Source organism: Pectinophora gossypiella, chromosome 17, assembly GCF_024362695.1.
Source record: "Pectinophora gossypiella chromosome 17, ilPecGoss1.1, whole genome shotgun sequence".
NCBI classification, from domain to species: Eukaryota; Metazoa; Arthropoda; class Insecta; order Lepidoptera; family Gelechiidae; genus Pectinophora; species Pectinophora gossypiella.
In genome coordinates this window covers 2,201,960-2,224,239 of record NC_065420.1, presented here as the reverse complement: position 1 = coordinate 2,224,239, position 22,280 = coordinate 2,201,960, and the positions used below count along the sequence as shown (strand labels likewise).

Below are 22,280 nucleotides of genomic sequence, written 5' to 3'. Positions count from 1 at the left end.
GGTCATTATTCGCCGCTCGTATGGTTGGATAAAAATCGTAGTGCCATTAGACTTCTTTATAAGTACATTCATAAAAATCTCCTTGATCCCCAATTCCTCTACCGGTGCAGTTACATTATTCCTTATTCAATGCCATTACTGGGGAATAGGTATTTATACCTATATCTTGTTCTACTGTTGTTTATCTGTTTGTTTGCTCGAGCATCATGCACCTTATCATCTTATGCTCTTTTTATGGCCTTGACCTAACGAATTATAAAGTAATAAAAATCAAGATACTGTTATAGTCCCATTTATTAAAAAAAAAAACAACATTATACAATTATGTAACAACGACTGTTTTAACAGCAAGTACCTGAAAAAATAAAGAAACAAAATTAACATCATATTTTGAGGCCACACAAATATATTGTAGAACAATGAATGAAAGTCAGAGAAGAAAATTGACCTCAAAGAAAATTCAGAACAGGTCTGTGATAATTCATCATTCAAAGAAAACTAATAAAAACATGTATGTTGATTGCCTATACCCTATTTAATGTATGTAAAATAATAATATAAAATTGTAAATACCCACTCCTTAAATATGTAATTAAGTTTATTTATATTTAATCATCCCAAACAAATCCTTTTCCGTGTACGTTGATTTTATACCCATGTTTCCTTAACTTTGGTGATTGGCAAGAAAAAAAAGCTTGGTAAGAATTACAGTAGGCCAGAGATATACTGCATCGCCTAGCGTGAAAGAGATAAGTCACTAATCATGTTACGTTAAATAGGGCTTCGACGTCTTATAATTCCTTCGTTCTCATAATATTATATTCTCAAAATATTACATTCGCAAAACATTACGTTCGCAAAATATTATATTCTCAAAATATTACCTGTACAATGAAACAGAAAATATGTAAAAAATAATCATTCTCTAGTATTACTGCCGACCTCAGTGTCAATGCGGATATTGAGCGGGAGCGGAGGGCGCTGTCTGTAAGGGCTAATATGATAGCCCGCAGGTTTGCGCGATGTACACCAGAGGTTAAAATTACACTCTTTCCTACTTATACCGATGCATTTCCACTGAAGCGGAGCGGAGCAGATACAAGCGGAGGAGTGCAGAAATCGATCAATAAGCACGAGGGACAGAGCAATAGATCCCAATAGATCCTCTTATCTCTCGGATCACAGGGGGGGATTTAATTGTCGTGCAATATGTAAAGTAATAATGTTTATCTACTTTTTTATGAATAATACTTTTGTACTTCATTATACAAAAGATAATATATTGAGAATATAATATTTTGCGAATGTAATATTTTGAGAATATAATATTAAGAGAACGAAGGTTATAATTTACTTATATTTTTAGCCTAGGGTTTGAACCACATCTGCTCTATTAGCGTACTTACGCGCCTAATCGACCAGTCCATACACTCAATTATTTGTATTTCTCGTGTATGTTGTTTTTATTATGTGTTTTGTTTGATTGTAAGTTGTGTGTTACTCCGTGTTTTAAATTATATATTTGTTTCGTATTTGTTACTGTGGTGTCCCTTTATAATAAACGCTTCTTTCTTTCTTTCTTAATCAATTCTGCCGTATCCGGTCGCTCTCTCACAGAACAGAAAAGATTCGAAGCATAAGAAAGTGATAAGGTGCTGAAAAATGTGGTTCAACCCTAAAACAAAAAGATACTTTCATAAACAAACCAACTTACCCCTTTGCAATTGCTTGCTAATCCATGGTTGCATTTCCTCATTACCTGTTTAAAAGTAAATCTCGTTTAATAACGGAGTAACAATACAGCAACAAAGTTTATTGTAATAATATTTATCATCAGTCCTGTTGAGCTTGTATATACCTTCATTATATATCAGGGGAAAGTTGTCATCATAATGAACAGAGAAAAAGTGAAAAAATGTTTGCCAATTGCAAGTGACAAGGTTCTTTCAGAAACAGTGCTAAAGTGATTCCCATTCTTGACTATAGAAAAAAGAGACATGTTTACCAACCTACATTATACAGGGTGTTAGTGACATCGTAACGAACACAGGGATAATTCAGACCATGATTCAGAGTTGATACAAAGTGTAAATTTCCGTCGCAAAAGTATAAAACTGAAAATAATCAAAAAATAAATCATGCATTTTGCGATGGAAAGTTCCACTTGATATTAACTTTGAATCATACCCCTCAGTATTCGTTACAATGTCACTAACACTCTGTATTGTACACAACCAATGTTCGATACGATTTTGTGCACCATTCAAGAATAATATTTACCTTAATTTTATTGTAGGTTACATGTTGAGTACACAGTTTCATCTTGTCCAATATTGATATTTTTTCAACCGTATTCCTGAGTAGTATTACATAATATAATCTCACGACTATATACCAATTGGGGTAGTCAAAGGTGCATCGCAAGATGAACTAAGTACCCACACCTCACAGAGCTTTCTGTTAGAGCAACGTGATAGGTGGTGAGCCTTATCGCCGTCTACAATGGATGATGGTACATCTGGAACAATAAACACCACACTATTAGGGAAATGAACACTTGCATTAAAGAGATAAATATAATATATCAAGGTATCAGTCCTGTTGAGCTTGTTATTAACTATCATTATGGCATCCAGATAAATTTTATCATCATCTTGCTAAAGTCTTAAAATCGTATGTACATTCATGAGCAATATAATGTACCCCCCACTTTAGGACCCTTGTCGCACTAACATATTTGACATTTAGCGAGACTTAGTTCAATTTGTCAAAAAAGTTAATGTGACATGGTACCAAAGTGTATACATATTAATGCTCGTGACCGTACTGTGGAGTGAGTATTTCGGATATTTACCTGTACTTTCACCAAATCCGGTCGACACTATGTAAACCTATAAAAAGAGAAAAATATTATTATTAAACGGTTTCCTTTAAAATTCTAAAGTTCTATAAGTCATTCTTTATCTAGTAGAATTATTTCAGGATGTTATTGTATGTTTTCCTCATTACCTCGGAACAGGTCTGTGTTTTTGTCATCATTAAAGTTTTACTAAATATAACATAGTTCTAGTGTTTGTAAATATGCTAGTCTTAAGATTTTTTTAAACCTATAAGATTTTTTTATAAAAAAAAGAAGGAAAATAACGAACACTTACCTATTCAGTATAAATAGTACGGGAAATCTGTAAATACAATAAAATATGAGAACAGTGATCCGTAAGCATAGAATAAAGAAAACTACTTCATATAGAATGGTAACTTTCTGCCCCGCATCAATTCGTATCGGGCCGACTTCACCCCCTCTAGGTCTTAGTGATGTGCTATTCCCGAGAATATTCCCAATGTGGGAACGTTCCAGACAGTAAAAAGATGCACAACATAATATGTAAAAAACGGCTTTATTACCTAACCTTGAGGCAGATAAAACCAGAGTACAAGATCATTTTGAAAATGAAAAGTAGACAGTGTTCTTAATACGAGTTTGTACAAAGGGCACAGCACATCATTGGTCTTACTACATCTTAAATGGCTGTAGGCCGCTATGGAGTGAGAGAGGGAGTGTCTTTCCTTCTCTCTCCTCTCCTACAGCCATTTTAAAAAACAATAGCTAACTAACTTATGAAGTTTAAAAAAAATAAAAGAAAAGATACCAACCTCTCGACAGCACTAGAGACTACCTAAATAAAATTAAACAATACTTCTTACAATAGAAAAATTATAATTTAAAAATTAATTACAGTATAAGTAAAGAAAGTCCAGGTTCCCAACTACATAGCATTGATAACAAATCTTACCAATTATGATGGATTGCAATATATTATTTATTCATAATAACGTGGTGATACTACATTACAGTCTAGTATCACATAGTGGTTTATTAACAATGCAATATCGGCCAGCAATATTTTATTTATTGGTGTTCAGCTTGGGGCACTTACAAACTTAAGGCGAACATAATGCTCCACGGTGTGTTGAGTAATTATACAAAATAAAAACAATATAGTGCGTGAGGCGCGCGTAATATTCACATATTACAGTATGGATTGCATTAGCTACGACGTTTACAATTTGTCCAAGTATTGCGTTAAGTCGGGGAGTCCCTCCTTCAAGCCTTTCCTTTTTCTCGTCTCCTGCGGAACACAAGAAAAATAACATTCAAACATTGCAGAAAACAAGCAAGTTTAATTTACATAGTGGTTAAGATATAAATGTACCGCCCGCGCCGTAGCGTGCAGTCCTGGGACATAAGGATAGAGGTCCTATGCAGCGTTTAGACGCGGTCGAGTTTGTTCTGCTTCCCGTGTGAACCGACACTGTCGCGGCGCCCGCGACGGCCGTGAGGCCATCGCACGCGCTACAGCGCGGCACGTTGGCACGAGAAGGTATTATAATTTACAATCTAATACTCATACAACAATTAAGAAATGCAAGTTATGCTATTTTGAAACTTCGAATAAATTAGAACTTCAGCTTGTGTGTTCATTGAGTTCCTTGCAAGTTTTCAAACATCGTTTCATGATTCAAACCATGACAGTATTTCTACATTTTTGAGGTGCATTCAGAAATCTAGAATACTTAATTACATAAAAGGGGGTGACAAAGTTTGTATGAAACTGTATAGTTTTAATATAATAGAAGTTTTTGACGCGAACGAAGTCGCGGGTGACAGCTGGTATTTAATAAAACTTGTAGTTTACCTGTACGACGACGTAGGGCTTGGAGCCGGCCTCGCACGGGTCTCCGGGCAGGATCTGCCAGTGGTCGAACACGCACTGAGGGAAGGCCTGCCCGCCGGTGTTGGAGCGCAGGTCGGCGGTGAAGCCAAACGACTCGTTGACGGGGAGGTACGCCTTCACCACGAACATGGGGGTGCCGGCCACTTGGCTCTCCTCGAACACGTGTCCACGACGCCTGTTCAGCACGCCGTAGATACCGCCCACAGCTACTTCGGGGCACTACGGGATATGGAACTGGGTTAGTATGGGTCTTTCGTGTTGGCATAAGTTTAACATGAAACTGGATTAAGTCTTTTATCTTAGTTTTGATTTAGTTTCATAAAACCAAGGTGGTCCATGAAACATAAATGATATTATATAACATCAAACAATTTTATCATAATTATTTTTTGTTATCTTATGATATAAGTGTAAATTATGATAAGACACAGAACTTAGTATTATCTGTAATATTACATATATATTATTATAACAATTATCACTTTGTCATTGCAAAATAAAGCGCTACTTTCATTCAAAGGAAAGAGGCCAATTTCAGGTGGGATTAAAATTTTGTCGAGTGTTAGTCCCCCTATTCAGGCAAGGTGTATGTCGGGTGACGATGCCAAAACAAAGAACTATTTGCTCTGCCACGTATCGGAAAGGCGGTACTATCATGCAGTTTAGCCCGCTCAGGAATAACGTGGGTACATGCTGTTAGGCGAGTTACAGAATACCTGAAGTCCAATACATTAGTGTCATCGCAAAAATATCGTAGAATCCTTTATCATAAGCTTTCTGTTAGACCAACGTGATAGGTGAGTGGCAAGCCGCCGTACCCCACAGGACCACAGTGACTTTGTCATAATTCTTTGACTTTTAGCAAATATTCAGTTAGAACTTATAAATTGGTAACAATAACTCCCAAGGGGATATTTGCAAAGACATTTAGTTTTTTTTTAATTGGCTTGAGGAGTGGAATAGATTGGGGAGGCCTTTGCCAATGGGCACACAGATACGTACCCAAACGTTACCGCCGAATAATTGAATTTGTATAAAAATAAAAATATTGTATCTGAATTTAAGGCTAATAAAAAAAAAATTGGCTTGCGTTTGACCACAATCACACATGGCAAGTGAAGATGCGGCCTAAGGTAGTCCACGCTTACATCACAGACAAGTAATTGTCTGTTCACTCTAATTTTGAGGAAAAGTGAATAGGGAAAGACGGATGCCACGATATTCATGACGTAACAGTAATGATATTGACTTCCAGTACTCTGAAACTCACCCGAAAACGTAAAGATGGACCACCTCGGCATAAATATCGGATAAAAACCAAGGATTGTCCATCTGTACATGCTAGGTACTAGCAGGGTTTAACATTACGAAATTAATGGTGTAAATACTTTTTTCCATGACACCACTAATATAGTAATGTAACACGAGGTTTATACCAATTGTAGGGTCACAACCATGCTAATTTTGAACATTCTAGGATTTTTAGTTTTCAATTGTAAAAAACCATAACATATACATTATGTGCGATCAAATGAACGCCCTAATATTCTGAAACTCAGATCTTCACCATTGTTGCATTATTTACTTAGAATTTCATCTCAAGTACATAAAAACAAACATATTTTTTTTAAGAACATCTACGGTCCTGTGCCGAGGTTTTTCTTGCCTTTCCTTGGCTATACAGGTTGTCAGAATCTGTAGTTGTTTTAAGCGGACGAGACGTTAAACAAAAATATATTTATGTAAAGTTTATCTACATCACTAAATGAATAAAAATATTTTTGAGTATGGCTACCAATAAGTAGAGTTGTAAGACTTGGGACATGCAACGTACCTGGATTTCGCACAAGTAGACGGGTTCCATGAGACGCGGCTGCGCGGTCAACAGACACGCGTACAACACTCTCCTCGTCGTTGGAATGATCTGACCGCCTCCTCTGTTCATAGACAATAGCAATACATTATTATCGGTTATAAAGAAACCTAAACAACGCAGCGGTATGTGTGGAGCAGCGTGGTGGAGTATGCTCCATACCCCCTGTGCCCAGCAGTGGGACGTATACAGGCTGTTTATGATGATGATAAAGAAACCTGGACTTTGAGTGAGAAATCGCTAATCTGGAGAGTTCCAAAGGTAAATGTGTTTGTTGAATCACGAAATACGTTGAACATAAAGCCTAGCCTTGGTTGTAAATAAATATTAGCGACAAATTAACACACCTGTGGATAGCGTCCGTGTGTAGCGTGACGTCGTAGATGTTGAAGCGGACGCCTCGCAAGTTCTCTTCTGCCATGACTCCCTCCTTCGCGGCCCACTGGAAGCCGGCGACGACAGAGTCCTTGATCTCGTTGAGGTACTGCACTCCCTTCGTGCAGTCCACCAGGATGTTGGGGCCGGTGCCCTCGGGACCGAAGCACCAGATCTTACGCGCCTCGGTCACGTCCATCTTGTATTTGTCGTTCAGGTAACGCGCGCGGGTCTTGAAGTCATCGCGGGGGTTGACGCGGCCCTGGGTAACGAAGATGTATGGTTAACGTGTTGTTTTTTTTAATATATTAAGCTCCACTAGCGTTTGAGGTGACGATACTTGAAAGAAAAAATATTAGAGCCGTCGTAGCGTTAAGAAAAAACTGGAAAATGGAAAAAATATATCTATATTTACATACATAAACTCACGCCTATTTCCCGCCGGGGCAAGCAGAGACTATGGAATTCAATTTGCTTCGATCCTGATAACACTTCTCTTGCTTCCTCCATTCATCAATCGTTTCATACACGCACCGGTTCATAGTACATCGTACTAAACCTTTTCTAAGGACATCCCCAGTTCATCTATATTTCATACAATTTAATGTACCGCCCGCGCCGTAGCGTGCAATCCTGGGACATAAGGATAGAGGTCCTATGCAGCGTTTAGACGCGGTCGAGTTCGTTCTGCTTCCCGTGTGAGCCGACACTGTCGCGGCGCCTGCGACGGCCGTGAGGTCATCGCACGCGCTACAGCGCGGCACGTTGGCACGAGAAGAGCCCTTGATTGATATAACAATTTCGGACAAATCCTGAGACATAGCTACAAAACAATACGGTATTCTATTGTGTGACAGCTACTCCACAAGTAGTCTATCTGTCGGTTACATCCGCCATCTTGTAGCTAATCAGTACCCCACAACCGTCATATCACTCACTAATTTAAGAGCCACGCTCTTATCGGTGTAGCATTCCTATCCGTGCTACTTTTTAGAGAAAAATAGGGCAGTGGCTTCCCTCTTGCCTTCTGAACCGTCACAGAGCTTATTAAAGCGTCACTAATGTGAAAAAGTTTATTGCAACTCGCAGCAGAGCAGCGTGGTATAGTAAGCTCGATATCCGGTGGATTGAAGGTTGTGCTCAGTAGAGACAATTAGCACACGCCACTTCATACAAAACACATTGTTTTACACAGACACTACACATCGACGTAATCGTACACGCGCATCTGTGTGTGACGTGAGAGAGCCCATACGATTGTAGGGGTAAACCATCTCAGCCGCTGGTGGGGAGCGAAGAGTTGCCGTTCTATACGTGTTCCTTATTCTATGCTATTAGGATGTTATGTAGTAGAGTGTGACCCTAAAAGATGTAAAACAATGTACAAACCTCGTCGATGTCCTCAGGCAGACCCTCGGGCAATGGCTGGGCCTTCATGAAGAGACGGTTGTGCTTGTTGGGCGACTTGGAAAGGCACATCTGGTCGGACTCCTCGTTAACTGTCTCCCTATACGACACCACGGGGTCGGATTTCTTGATTGGAATGCACGCGTGGTCTTCTTCCAAGTCCTGGGATGTAAAAAAAATATATAAAATGTATGAAAAAAATGTTTCGTGTTTTTAAGTGGTGTAAGTCGTTACGTGAGCCATGTCAGGGGCCTTTGGCGGCTCAATAGTAACACTGACAACAGGGTTGATGAGGTTGGTACTCCACTTCACAACCCACACGATAGAAGATGAGTGAGTTTTTATTGTTTATTATTATGTATGAGTCAATAAGTGATTTGTTGCAATCACAGTAGGGTCGAACCATATCTGACAGCACTTCTTCGCACTTTATTTTCTATCCTTTTGTTACTCAATACCGTCCTATGCTAGAGCGAGAGAGCGAATGCACGTGGCAGAATGACGAGGCGATAGCCTCTAATCTATCAACAATCAAAACTAACCTCACGTTAGGCTCACGATCCGGAGGTCCCGGGAAATATCACAAAAAATACTTTGTGATCCCTAGTTTGGTTAGGACACTACAGGCTGATCTGATTGTCCGAAATTAAGCACATCCGTTCGGAAGGCACGACACGTTAAGCCATTGGTCCCGGTTACTACTTACCGATGTAAGTAAGTAATCGTTACATGAGTCATGTCAGGGGCCTTTGGCGGCTCAATAGGAACCCTGACGCCAGGGTTAATGAACCCACACGAGAGTAGAACTTTACTATCAACACATACCTTAAGACAGATCTCAAGATGCAGCTCTCCAGCACCAGCCACGATGTGCTCGCCAGACTCCTCGTTGATGCACTGCACCATGGGATCCGACTTGGCCAACCGCTTGAGGCCTTCTACCAGCTTGGGCAGGTCGGCGGGGTTCTTAGGCTCCACAGCCACGCGCACCACGGGGGATACACTGAACTTCATCACCTGGGGGAGTAGGTCATTATGTTTAACGTTGATCGTTTTGAATTATATTGCATTATTTACTTATAGGTGTTGCACCGTCCCCGACTCCAATATCTAGCAATTTCTTTTACCTTAAGGTTGCCTGGAAGAAATTGCTATTTAGCAATAACGCCGCCGCTTGTGCTTCTCTTGTCACTTTTGTTATTGTTTTTAGTGTTTTGTTTATATTTTTCACCCAAGCGATTTCTAATTTGAACTTTTTCTCCTAATTCTTAATTTTTAACATTTTTTCCCAAATGATTCCTAATTCGCACCCCCTAGTTCGAAGACCAACGCTGGAGTGGCGACCACGTGTCGGACGACGCTCAATGGGTAGGCCCGCTACAAGGTGCACCGACGATCTGGTGAAGGTCGCGGGAAGCCGCTGAATGCGGGCAGCGCAGGACCGATCGTCGTGGAGATCCTTGGGGGAGGCATATGCCCAGCAGTGGGCGTCGTACGGCTGATGATGATGATTCCTAATTTGAACTTTTTCCAAGTGATTCCTAACTATTGAGAATCCTTCTAAGAAACCAACCTTCATGTTGTGGGCGTTCTTGAAGGTGGTGATGGTGCCGGTCTTGACGAGGAACTGGTCGACGCCGACCAGCCCGCAGATATTGCCCGACGGCACGTCCTCGATGGCCTCCACGTAGCGACCCATCATCAGGATTGTGCGCTGGATGGTCTTTTCGTACAGGTCCTGTGGGTAAGGTAACACTTAGATTCATGTATCACGGTACATATTTACACATCCTATGTTGAAAGTGGATATCGTGGCCTTAAGATTGAATGTTTTCTTTTTTCAAATCCAAAACCCATTGTTCCTGGAAACTATTTTATCTTGAAATACCAGTCACAAAAGGTTATAGAGAAAACCACGTAAGCGCATTTTTTTAAATCACAATCTAATGGACAGTTTCTTCCACAAAAGCTCGATTTTTTCAATTTCAAACTAACTTGACTATTATGAGTTTTGTTAACAAAACCCACATCCAAATGTGATAATAAAATAAACTTTTTTTGTGACTGAGGACTTTTGTATCTATTTTTTGACCTTGTATGCAATACAGAGTTTAGCAAACAGTTTAAAGTGGAGCTGAGTGTTCATCATTTTGTTGCTAAGCAACGTACATACCTCCTTCTTGCCGGGCTGGTAGTTGGGTCCCATGATGCGAGCCTTCTGTCCAGTCACCACCTTGCCTGAGAATACACGGCCGAAAGCGTAGAAACGTCCCTTGTCGGATGTGGGCACCATCTTGCTCACGTACATCATCAGGGGAGCTTCGGGGTCGCAGCTCTGTGGGGAGACAGATTGTAAGTAAAATCGATCCTCCAAATATTACAGCGTATATGCTGTTCTGGAAGCAAGTAAAAACCAAACACGATCAGCTGCTTGTCTGCCCGGGCATGTCGCAAAATCCGACAGAGATTGTCTAACATGATTGACAATTGTTATGGGCGATAGGCTAATCCCTTGTCACCATAAGGTTCGTCATTTCCACCTTAGGACTTCATATCAATATTCGCTGCAATTGTCTTCCAATTACTTGTAGCAATGCCCGCACCATTAGAGATTACTGTATATTATCCATTTGTATTATTTTTATTATTATGGTGGCCAGGAGAAGTGAAAATGTCGGTGGGTAGACCAGCGGCCCGGTGGCCGGATCGTTGTAATGGCGGGAAAGTTGTGGATTAGGTTAGGACAGGACCGGAAAGGATGGAGGCCTATACCCAGCTGTGGGATAATGCGGGCTGATTGAACAGCGCTCCTCCGCCAACTCAGTGCAGCGTTGAACCTTACCTTGATGCCAATAGCGGCCTCATCGTCGTGAGGTCCCTCGTACAGCATCTCCATACGGTACTTCTGCGCGACCACGGGCGAGGGTAGATGGATGGCAATCATCTGAAGCAGGGCTTCGCCGGCCGGCAGCCACGTGCGCATGACGACCTGTATACAACAATCCACACAGATATAAATACAAAAGTAAACTTGTTCGTCCGTTACGTTTTCACGCTTAAACCGCTGAACCGATTTTGATAGTTTGGGACCTACGGAAGAACATGGGATAATTTTTATGTCGGAAATCACCTCCCAAGGAGATGAAAAGGGGGTGTAAAAAGGTTCTCTATTTAAACGCATAAATTTTTATGTAATAATTTACCATGGCATAATGTTACTTGTCCTATTATTAGTTACACATAGTATTAATTTGTCATGTAGGGGTGGCCCAAGGGCCACCCCCGCCCCACCCTAATCTACTATTATGCCTTGTAAAAATTATGACAAAACTATTATTCTAAAAAAGAATTACGGATACCTATTTATTTATATGCGAATCTTTATACCAACAAATATTAGTCCAATAATAAGTTATACCTAACAAACCAGTATTCTTAGATGTTATTATGGGAAAGTACTATTATGCTTAAAAACGTTATGCGAAAAGGATTATGATCATTAAAATTATGACAAAACCACTTATGCATTTTAAGAGAATCCCGTGTAAAAAGCGTGGCGCGCTCCATAGCCGAAATCCACGCGAACAAAAACGCGAACGGAAAGTTAGTTTATTATAGTTATGTTTGATTTATCAAAAATAAGATGATTGATGACAAGTCGTTGTTACATAAGCCAGGAGCTTTTGGCAGCTCAATAATAACTCTTAAAGCACTAACACACACAAATTGGTAATCAAAGGAAATTGTATCTTCCATTTATGGGGTCACGAGCTATGTACGCTCGCAACCAATTCCGGAAAGACGTTGCTGTAAGTCCACTTTGACACCCAGAAGCTTATAGAGAAGTAACTGGCAACACTTGGGACTGTTACTAACGCGGTATAGTAAGAAACTAGCAGACTATGGCGGCCTCCGTGGTCCAGTGGTTGAGCGTTGTGCTCACGATCCGGAGGTCAAATCCCGGTGGGGACATATCACGAAAATCACTTTGTGATCACTTGTTTGGTTAGGACATTAAGGCTGATCACCTGACTGTCCGAAAGTAAGATTATCCGTGCTTCGGAAGGCACGTTAAGCCGTTGATCTAGGGCTCTGGTGCAGAGGTTTTTCTTGCAGCTTCTTTTCCCCGGCTATACAAGTTGTGAATAGCTGCCGTATAATTTTAGGCGGATGAGACTTTGGTTACGTAAAAAATGACGATTTAAAGAGCAACCGCCTGAAGTTACCAACTGAATAAAGATATTATTGAATACTCAAACAAAAATTACTTTGTGGTCCCTAGTTTGGTTAGGACATTACAGGCTGATCACCTGATTGTCCGAAAGTAAGACGATCCGTGCTTCGGAAGGCACGTTAAGCCGTTGGTCCCGGTTACTACTTACTGTGTAAGTACGTAGTCGTTATAAATGAGTCATGTCAGGGGCCTTTGGCGGCTCAATAGTAACCCTGACACCAGGGTTGAGGTTGGTAATTCGCCTCACAACCCACACGATAGAAGAAGATTGAATAGTAACCAAATCTCACCTTCAGAAGGGCCTTGCCGTCCTTGTCGGAGTCCTCGTGCTTAATGGTGATGTTGAGTTTCTTGAGCAGGGAGTCGATCTCCTCCTTCTTGAAGTTCATGATGGCGTCGAACACCTTGTAGATGGGGTCGAGCACGTACATGCAGAACGAACGCTTGTTGTCACTGTCCTTCTGCTTGGCCCACTTCTTGGTTGAGGGGTTGAAGAAGTTCTCTCCCCACAATCTATTGAAAGGAAAGACACATAAGTTGACTTTATATTACTTATTTTTGAATGTTTGTGTTTTTTGTGGCTTCGGTGATTCGGGCCGGCCTCATGTACTCGTAGTTTATTTTTATGTTGTCGTCTTTCGAAGCTGTTACTAATACTAGGTTAAGCTTTTTGTTACTAACAAAATATGGACTAGTTTCCGAAATAAATATTTTGAATTTGAATTTAAAATAAGCTCACGACTATATCCCAACTGGGGTAGTCAGACGTATATCCATCGCAAGATGAACTAAGTATCCACACCTCGACGAGCTTTCTGGTAGACCAACGTTAGGTGCAGTATCGCTGCCTATAATAGTCCAGCCAACTGTGTTTGTGAAAACTGCACTTGAGATTATTAAAAACTCATTGGTGCAACGGTATCGGGGTTCGAACCGAAAATATGGCGACGTCTAACCACGACATATCGGGCGACACATATCGCTGGACAGTTATTTCTCATAAGTATAGGCATAAGTTCTTAAGAGTGTGTATCTCAGCTCTTGTTGTAAACGGTCCACAGGGACAGCCCACCAATCCGGGCTGAGATATAATGTTCGTCCTTGTCTGCCGCTGGTGTATAGCAGTAAACGCTTTACCCAGTATCAATGGGACGGATTCCTAGCTTTAAGTTATAGCACACCTCGCTATCCCACAGATAAATCGAGGAATTCGTTTTGTAGGGTTCTTATTGTATCTACGAATATTTTTTTTAAATATACATTATTTAAGCTAATGAGGCTCTAACCATGTTTATGTAGTTATGTTTGTGGGCTCAGTTTCCCGAATTTGGACTATTGTGGTCCATTATACGTGCTGTTGTTGATTAGAACATAATCATGAAAACTATCTAATCCTAATGTACTAGAGATTGCATTTTTTTTATCTTACTTTGTGCCTAGTTTTATTATTGCTTTAAAAACTAAACAAAAACCAAAGAGCGGAGAATTTATTATCTTTTCTGTAATAGCTAAGTGACCATACCATGGCCCATGCGATCCGTCGTGTACACTTCCGGTCGCCATTTTGAGAAACAACATTGTTTAGAAATAGGTTCTAAATTATAACTAAACGAGAAATTCACCAGTCTAAATATTAAAGGAAAGAGTAAATAGACACTTTCTAAGTACGCATTCTAAGTAAGTGGTCAAATGCAAATTTATTACAAACTTTTGTTTATAATTTTAAGTTTAGTTTTCCCTAATAGAGTTACTCAACACCTATCACGTTGATCTAACAGAAATTCGTGCGTGTGTATAGTATAGTTCATCTTGTGATGAATGTACCTCTGACTACCCCAATAGGGGATAGTCGTGAACTTTTGTATGTATGTTTTATAATTTTATTTATTCATCGATTCCAAAATAAAGATGACAAATACATTATGTTAATCTCTATTTAATATCGTTGCTTTTTAAAAACCCATTTGTTTATCGTCATTAATAAACATCTAAATATGAATGCGATAAGAATTTCAGTCCATGTGACAAATGCAAGTAGAATCGGACAATAGGCTAAGTCCAACTAGTCAAATCGGTTACTTTTTACCAAACGTCAAAACACGAAATTAGTATTTAATTTGCATGAAAAAGCACACTGCGACGTCATAGAAAAACGTGGAAAACATGTCGGACTTATTATTACGTTTTCTTTTATTAAAATTCATAAATAAGTTAAATAGTAAAAAAGAAAATGTTTTTCGTTAGTTTTAGGTCTGTCTTTATTTAGTAACAATTTCATAATTTATCTTGAACATAATATATATCTTGTACGCGATCCAATTGACGTCATTCGGTCGCTCGCTATACACATCATTAAATAGTGGAACTATACTGTCATTTTTGAGGTTTTTAATGTTATATACTAAATTATTTTTTTTCTCAGCATAGCACCCGAGCGAAGCCGGGGCGGGTCGCTATTTCACTATAAAGTGAAGTTATGTTAAGACGACGATAACTACTCCCGTCTATAATTGCTTGACCCACTTTGTAACGGTGAAAGTTTTATCGACGCCGTTGTATACCTCCCGCGAGATAGATGATCTATAAAGCTTAGACCACACATGTATCATTCTCCCGACACAATCGCCGTATACAATCTCTTCACTTCACTTTAGAACCCTGTCTCACTATCATACTATGTGACATTAATGAGACTTACGGTTGTTTGGTTTAAGTTAATGTGACATGGTATCAAAGTGTATACATATTAGTACTCGTGACCCTACGTACTACGGCTACTATTTACTTTAAGTATGTAGTTGTTACATTTTAGCGGCCGATAACGCGGTCCTCAATCGCGGTCGACGCGATATGCCTTTGGTTTTGGTTTCATACGAGACCATTAACCCGGTCCCAGGGGGGACAATCATCTTCTCTGCCCTCCACTGCGGCTTTGAAAGACTACTCTGGGCGCCATACCACTAGCGTTAGACAGTACTGTGAGGCAGAAGACAAGAGGGAACTCACTGCCCCATTTTTCCCTAAAATAGTAGCATGGAGAATGCTACACCGACAAGAGCGTGGCTATTAAATTAGTGATGATGACGAAACGCCACAAAAAATATAATTTATAAAACCAGAATTTGTACTTTTCTTGTTGATATTAACATGGACCCGGACACTGCAACTAGTAGAAAAATCACGAGATAAGATATTCCACGAAATATGTTTATAGCTGTGGGTATATACTTGCGATAATGTATATTTAATCAAGTGTTGTGGTGTTCAAACAGTGTTTTAAATGTCACCCGATTGTTCAATTTCATAACATTCTTTCTCAACATCGGCTTGTATGCGTCATTTGTGACAATATTTAATTTCCCGACATGAAGACGATACAGCTTGACGATACAAAAGTAAAACTATTTAGTTTTAGAAGTCATTGTGGTTTTGTGGTTCGGGGAACTTGGCTCAATTATTATAGACGGCGATACGGCTAATTGGTCTAACAGAAAGCTTGGTGAGATGCGGTTTGTTATAACGAATATCAGCCGCGGATATTCGGCATTACGAATACATATTTATTACATCACAAGTAAACTAACTTCTCAACATCTGCATCTTGTAGTTTCATTAACTTATTTTTATTATTACTTTATTTTTATATTTATTTTATTTTTATATTTTTTTTCTCTGGCATTTTGAATTGGGTCGTGGTTCAAGATAAATTATGAAATTCTGATTACTAAATAAACACAAATGTGAAACTAACGAAAAGCATTTTCTTTATTTTATTTAACTTAGTTATGAATTTTAATCAAGAAAAACGTAATAATAAGTTCGAAATTTTATTACGTTTTTCTATGACGTCACAGTGTGCGTTTTCATACAAATTCCATAGTAATTTCGTGTTTTGACGTTTAGTAAAAAGTAACTGATTTGACTAGTTGGAAACTAGCCTATTATCCTAAAAGTAAACAGTTCATTCAAATACAGGGATGATTCAGACCATGGTTCTGAGTTAATATCACGTGTAATTTTCTGTCGCAAAATTCATGATTTTTTTGGAATTATTTTCAAATCTATACTTTTGCAATAGAAAATTCCACTTGAAATATCAACATAATGGTCTGAATTATCTCAAAGTTTTCGTTATGATGTCACTAACACCTGTTTATTGCAACAATCAGCATTTCCTACAGTACGGTCACGAGCATTAATATGTATACACTTTGGTATCATGTCACATTAACTTTTTTGACAAATTGAACTGTAAGTCTCACTAAATGACAAATATGTTAGTGCGACAGAGTCCTAAAGTGGGTACATAATATTGCTCATGACTGTACATACAAAAATAACTGAACAAAGTTAATGTACAAACCTGTTCATGAGCTTGACAAGGTCGATCTTGAACTTGTCGGCGTACATCTCGGAGAACTGCTTCAGGGTAAACGCCCAGCCGTGGAGACCGGAGCCGAAGCCCACGGAACCCTTGCTGGGGTCCACACGCACCTCACCTACACATACGGATATTCCATAAATAGGGTACTTGACTCTGTCAAAGATAAATTATAAAATGCCAATCTAGAAATAGAGACCAGCCTAAGACGATCAAAAACCAATCTAGTTTTACTATTAGACTTATTTTCGAATTATATTTCTAAAATAAGTAACAATGTGTACGTTGTGTATGTGTGTGTGTGTGTGCGTTTGATAGTTATTGATGACGTCACAAGAGAGTATTTCTCTCTCATCAGGGTGCCCAATGAGGGACTTTCCATTTCCCCAAAAAAATATAACTGGCGCTGTACAGAATAGCCTTCTATTTCTATGAAATTAGAAATATGCATCTGGATAACAGACATTATGCATCTTTCTTTGTTTTTGCCACCCATTATTATTGTGATCAAAATAAAGAGAAGCAATATCGGTAGCAATATAATTTTATACCAGATCTGATCCTCCTCCATATATGCCTCTGCCATTGCATTCTATTTCTGAATTACGAGCAATGAGAAAATAGGTAATTATCACGTTAAATCAACAACGCAACGCCAACAATACAACGCCATCTATATTGTTTTTGAGAAACGTCGTCTAAAAAGTCCCTCATTGAAGCGTGGATTGGCAAAACTCAAAATAATAGCCATATCCAATTATAATCCTCGATTGTAACGATGTTGCCAATACATGAACGATAGTCATTAAATGAACCCACACAACTTCACAAAGTGATTATAGTAAAATGAAATCTTTCTAGTAGAAAAGCGACATCCCACGCAAAACCTTCAAAGGTCACGATTCTAAGAATCCTACTACACCCACGTGATCGCAAACATCCATTGAAGCGGGGTATTAATGACGTCATAGAAAAGGTATCCCTATCCCTAACTACGTACTACGAAGCGGCGGGGTACTAATGACGTCATAGAAAGGATATTCCTAGAGCTGCGTTTCTTGGAAATACTATTAACCTCTTTGCCGAGACACCAGACAAAATAGACTTTACATTGTGTCTGATGGAGATCTGCGTTCCGGCGTTCGAAAAGTTAAGGTTATTTGAATTAAGACTTTTTTTTTTAAATAAAAGTGAAACACGAAAGAATTTTTTTTTTATCCCAACTTCGCCCGCCCATGGCTTCTTTTCCGCGTGAGTGATTATCAAACTGCGTTCCATTATTAAATATAGCCAAATATAGTTTTCTCTTTTGTTTTGTATTTCCTGTGTGTGCAATAAAGAATTTGTCTCCAAAATTAGTGTATATTGAAAAACAACATGACTAAAGGGTATGCACGTAAGTGTGTTTATAACAAAATTGGCCCGATTCCTGCAAACACCTGTTAATTTTAAAATAAATTAAAACCCGGGCGAATAAAATAAGCATCTCGCTCATATGCAATCGGTTTGACGAGCGCTGTCATCTTAATTCTGTCGGGTTATTTAAATATCTGCCTAAAATTGACGTGTTATCCATAAATTTTATGCCTGTCGATTACCCGTCCCTTTTCTTTTCGGCGGATAAGAAAGCGACAGGTATAACTACTGGAATCAGCACCATTGTATCTTCCATTTATGGGGTCACGAGCTACGTACGCTCGCAACCAATTCCGGAAAGACGTTGCTGTAAGTCCACTTTGACACCCAGAAGCTTATAAAGAAGTAACTGGCAACACTTGGGACTGTTTAGCACTTGCAACTATTTTTGTTTTTAGTTTTTTTTTGATCAACTGGTGATGTAACCTTCGTACGATAAAATAATGTAGAGAAAAAAATATTACACTTCTCATCCAACAAATCGAAGCCTCGCGTTTTTGATTTTTAAGAATTATAAAAAAATAAATTTAATTTTACTTTTATTGTAAACATTTTCAATTCATATAATGTTCCAAATTAAAATTTTATTAAAAACATTTTATTGAACAAAAATTTTAAAGTGCCAATTATTTGATGAGAAGTATATTTTTCTTAGTTTTTATGCTCAGTTATAAGGCTGTTCTTTAAGTAGATCATATTTCAACTATGTTCATACCTAATCATAATATTTTGCAAAGTTCAAATTGCACAATGTTTGCAATTATTATTGTAACTTTGTATTTGTACTAGAGCTGTGACCTTGCAAAAGTTATTGATCGAATAGTCGCGCGAAAACCACGTGTCCAATCCATGTAATTTTAAAAATACTGATAAATACAGAGACACCGTTCACGCGATTTCAAGCTAATACTTAGGTATATCTACTAGTTATATAATACTTTCCTTGCAGTTTAAGTTTACTATTAGACTACTGCAATGCAGTGTTGTAATTTGATTTGTAGAGCTAATTCTTTTTTATTGACGATAAAAGATGCAAATGTCTGTTACCCATTAAAAGAGAAGGTTAAACTAAGAAAAATCTGTATAGCGCCACCTATATTGTTTTTGAGAAAAGAAACCGTAAAAACTTAACAATATTTACGAGGTTTAGACAAAAATAACAAAACTATTTGGAGGTCCACCTTGAAGAGACTCATATACTGTTGTTAATATAAGATTTGTACAAAATTGTACTCTACTTTTATAGTTATAGTTACATATTTGTGGATAACTTTCTTCAAGTTACCTACTCAGGCAATAGGCCGCGTGCTATTTCTTTGGCCGTTGGCCGTACTTTCTACCTGCGCGCGGCGCCCGGCCACGTGGTAAACAAAATACACAGCCTACCTGGCAGTTTGAACAAAAAATAAACCTTGATACCTTTGATATTGTTAAAGTGTCAAAATGTACCTGGTGTAGTAACTTATTTTAGGCTTTATGTGTATAATTATTTCCAGCATATTTCCCAATCTTGTAATAATAAGATGAGTTTATTGTCAAGAAAGAACTGAAGGAAGACATGATATTTGATACAAAAGATTAACTAAAAAAAACTCCTTCGTGACTAGGGTAACCGGAGTCTCAAGAAGTAGGATAGAACAGTAGATGTGTATTACATATTTTTAAATAAACTTACCCATGGGACCACCATCGTCATTGTAGGTGGCAATGATGACGTTCACATTTTCAACAATACGCTGGAAGGTCTGGTATAGCTCCTCAGCTTCCAACTGCAGCTCGAGTAGAGCGCGGTCCATCTTGTTCATGAAGAGGATGGGCTTGATACGCTCGGCGATGGCCTGACGAAGTACGGTCTCGGTTTGTACGCACACACCTACATAGGAATGGATTGTTGAAGTACAACGGTTTATTTAGAGGAACACTTGTTAGTGTCATAATTGGTATATTTTAAGGACTAACTGCATGTAATGCAGTGTAAATCTGAGTAAAGGATAGGGTAACATATAAATATAATTAAGTTGCTTTGCCATAGAGTTAACAAAAATATATATCTTTTTAATGATTATAACAACTAAATCAAAAGCATTTAATACCTATTACAAATTAAAACATTAACACTACATTTGAGGTTAGAGTTTATTGATCTCTGTTTAATTGACTTCTTGTAAAATTAATGTGTAATTAAACCAAATGTAGTTTATTCTGTCCTAAATTCATATTTATAATGTCTTATACATACCAGAGACGCAGTCTACTACGACCAGAGCTCCGTCAGTTACACGGAGGGCGGCTGTCACTTCCGAAGAGAAGTCAACGTGCCCGGGGGAGTCAATCAAGTTGATCAAGAAACCCTTTTCATTCTTCTCACGTTGGTCGGGGTTGGTGATGAACACCAAGTCTTTCTCTTCAAGTTCGAAGAACATAGAGATAGCACTAAAAAAATTGTCTAGTGTAAATCTTTTGTTGACTAACAAAGGCTTAAAAGGAAAGTAGATGTAAGCATCAGATGGCCGTTCTAAGAATCCTCACTAATTCTCAGCTTTTAATGGTAAGAACAATCATCACATTAACACAAATATTGAGAGGTTGATCTAAAGGATTGTTTTGGCAAGTTACGCCGAAGTTTAAGGTCATTTTCGGCATTGTTTGGAGCCGGCTATTTACACGACTACTTAGTACAAAGTAGGACAGGGAAAGGTTATTTCACCATGTGGTTTGGTACGTACGTAGACTTGATGGTGATACATCTGTCCTGTTCATCTTTCCTGGTATCGGTGAAGCGAGTTTCGCCGGCTCTCGCTCCCGCGATGATACCAGCCTTCGACACCAAGGAGTCGGTTAGCGTCGACTTGCCGTGATCGACGTGGGCAATCACAGACATGTTCCTGATGTTCCTCTTCTTGTCCATCATCGCCCGAATCTCGTCTACCGTGAAATTCACCTGCACAAAACCAAAACCTCGTCATCATCTTCAAACACACAACACAGATGATCCAGATGTCATTGTCACACGCACGTTTCATTTTGCTTGTTCTACAGGAATTCATCTTCCTTTACTTTCATTTACAAGTTACATTGAAACTTTTCCTGTCCATATCACAAACACTTCAGTATTCAACCGCATCACTGTGAAAACGTCATCTGATCACAAAGACGACCGACGTGAGAAATGGAAGTTTTATTTATCAGTTTTACGCGTTATTCACAAAATAAACACGGGAAACAATACTTGAGATGCACTGCTACACTATTTTAAATACAACGATGACTTTAAATACTCACCATTTTGGATGGTTTTTGATTTTTCCCTCAATAAAATAAACTACCATACGCCAGCAATGGCGTACGCTTGAAAAAGGCCCTTCTTTTCGGTCGTGGGCCGGATGTGGCCTCCTGTCAAATAAATTTAAGCATAGACAATTTAGGGTGCCCACCTGAAGATGATAATTAAACAAAAACCGGTAAAATAAAAGCTTATCGCAAAATTAAGATGTTTCATAGAATGTGTTAATTTATGTTTTATCAATATGACCGTCACATTATTACTTCATAAAAAGCCATTTTGTGAAAGTAATTATAATAAAAGTATTGGCTTAAAAATCCTGTATCAAAGACACGACAAGACACAAAATTATACGAGTATCTAAAAAAAATGTCGACACGTGTACACAGTAACAGTTACTTAACAATAGATGTCACTAACAAGTTAGTACTGCTACTTGACAATAGATGGCATGATTCAAGGATAAATAAAACTATCATTCATACAATACATATGCCATAGTCTCTTCTTTTTATTATTAAATAAACACAAAATGAATGTAAAAACTAAATTCATATTTCATAAAAAGTTTATGT

The 22,280-nt window shown here is 38.6% G+C and overlaps 1 protein-coding gene and 1 long non-coding RNA gene across 2 annotated transcripts; both read right to left on the bottom strand.

The window, feature by feature from the left end:
• Positions 1-1,724: 1,724 nt before the first annotated feature.
• On the bottom strand, positions 1,725-3,089 carry LOC126374521 (uncharacterized). Its single transcript, XR_007567439.1, has 3 exons — positions 2,855-3,089; positions 2,281-2,518; positions 1,725-1,759 (listed from the first exon to the last, which is right to left on the bottom strand). It is a non-coding gene; the product is annotated as an uncharacterized LOC126374521 (long non-coding RNA).
• Positions 3,090-3,891: 802 nt separating this feature from the next.
• LOC126374311 (translation elongation factor 2) lies at positions 3,892-21,815 on the bottom strand. Its single transcript, XM_050020861.1, has 15 exons — positions 21,705-21,815; positions 21,149-21,363; positions 20,662-20,855; positions 20,098-20,295; positions 16,989-17,124; positions 12,916-13,138; positions 11,234-11,380; positions 10,565-10,726; positions 9,965-10,129; positions 9,217-9,408; positions 8,374-8,553; positions 6,957-7,246; positions 6,571-6,673; positions 4,698-4,955; positions 3,892-4,130 (listed from the first exon to the last, which is right to left on the bottom strand). Exons 1-15 carry the CDS (start codon positions 21,705-21,707, stop codon positions 4,062-4,064), a joined length of 2,535 nt encoding a protein of 844 aa, XP_049876818.1. The 5' UTR covers positions 21,708-21,815; the 3' UTR covers positions 3,892-4,061.
• Between the last annotated feature and the right edge of the window lie 465 nt (positions 21,816-22,280).

What these genes read in the sequence shown, in the direction of transcription:
- LOC126374311 (XM_050020861.1), bottom strand. An exon ending in ATCTTGAGATCTGTCTTAAG is followed by an intron (nt 8,554 to 9,216) that starts GTATGTGTTGAT and finishes TTTACATCCCAG; the next exon opens with GACTTGGAAGAAGACCACGC. An exon ending in CACACGGACGCTATCCACAG is followed by an intron (nt 6,674 to 6,956) that starts GTGTGTTAATTT and finishes GTCTATGAACAG; the next exon opens with AGGAGGCGGTCAGATCATTC.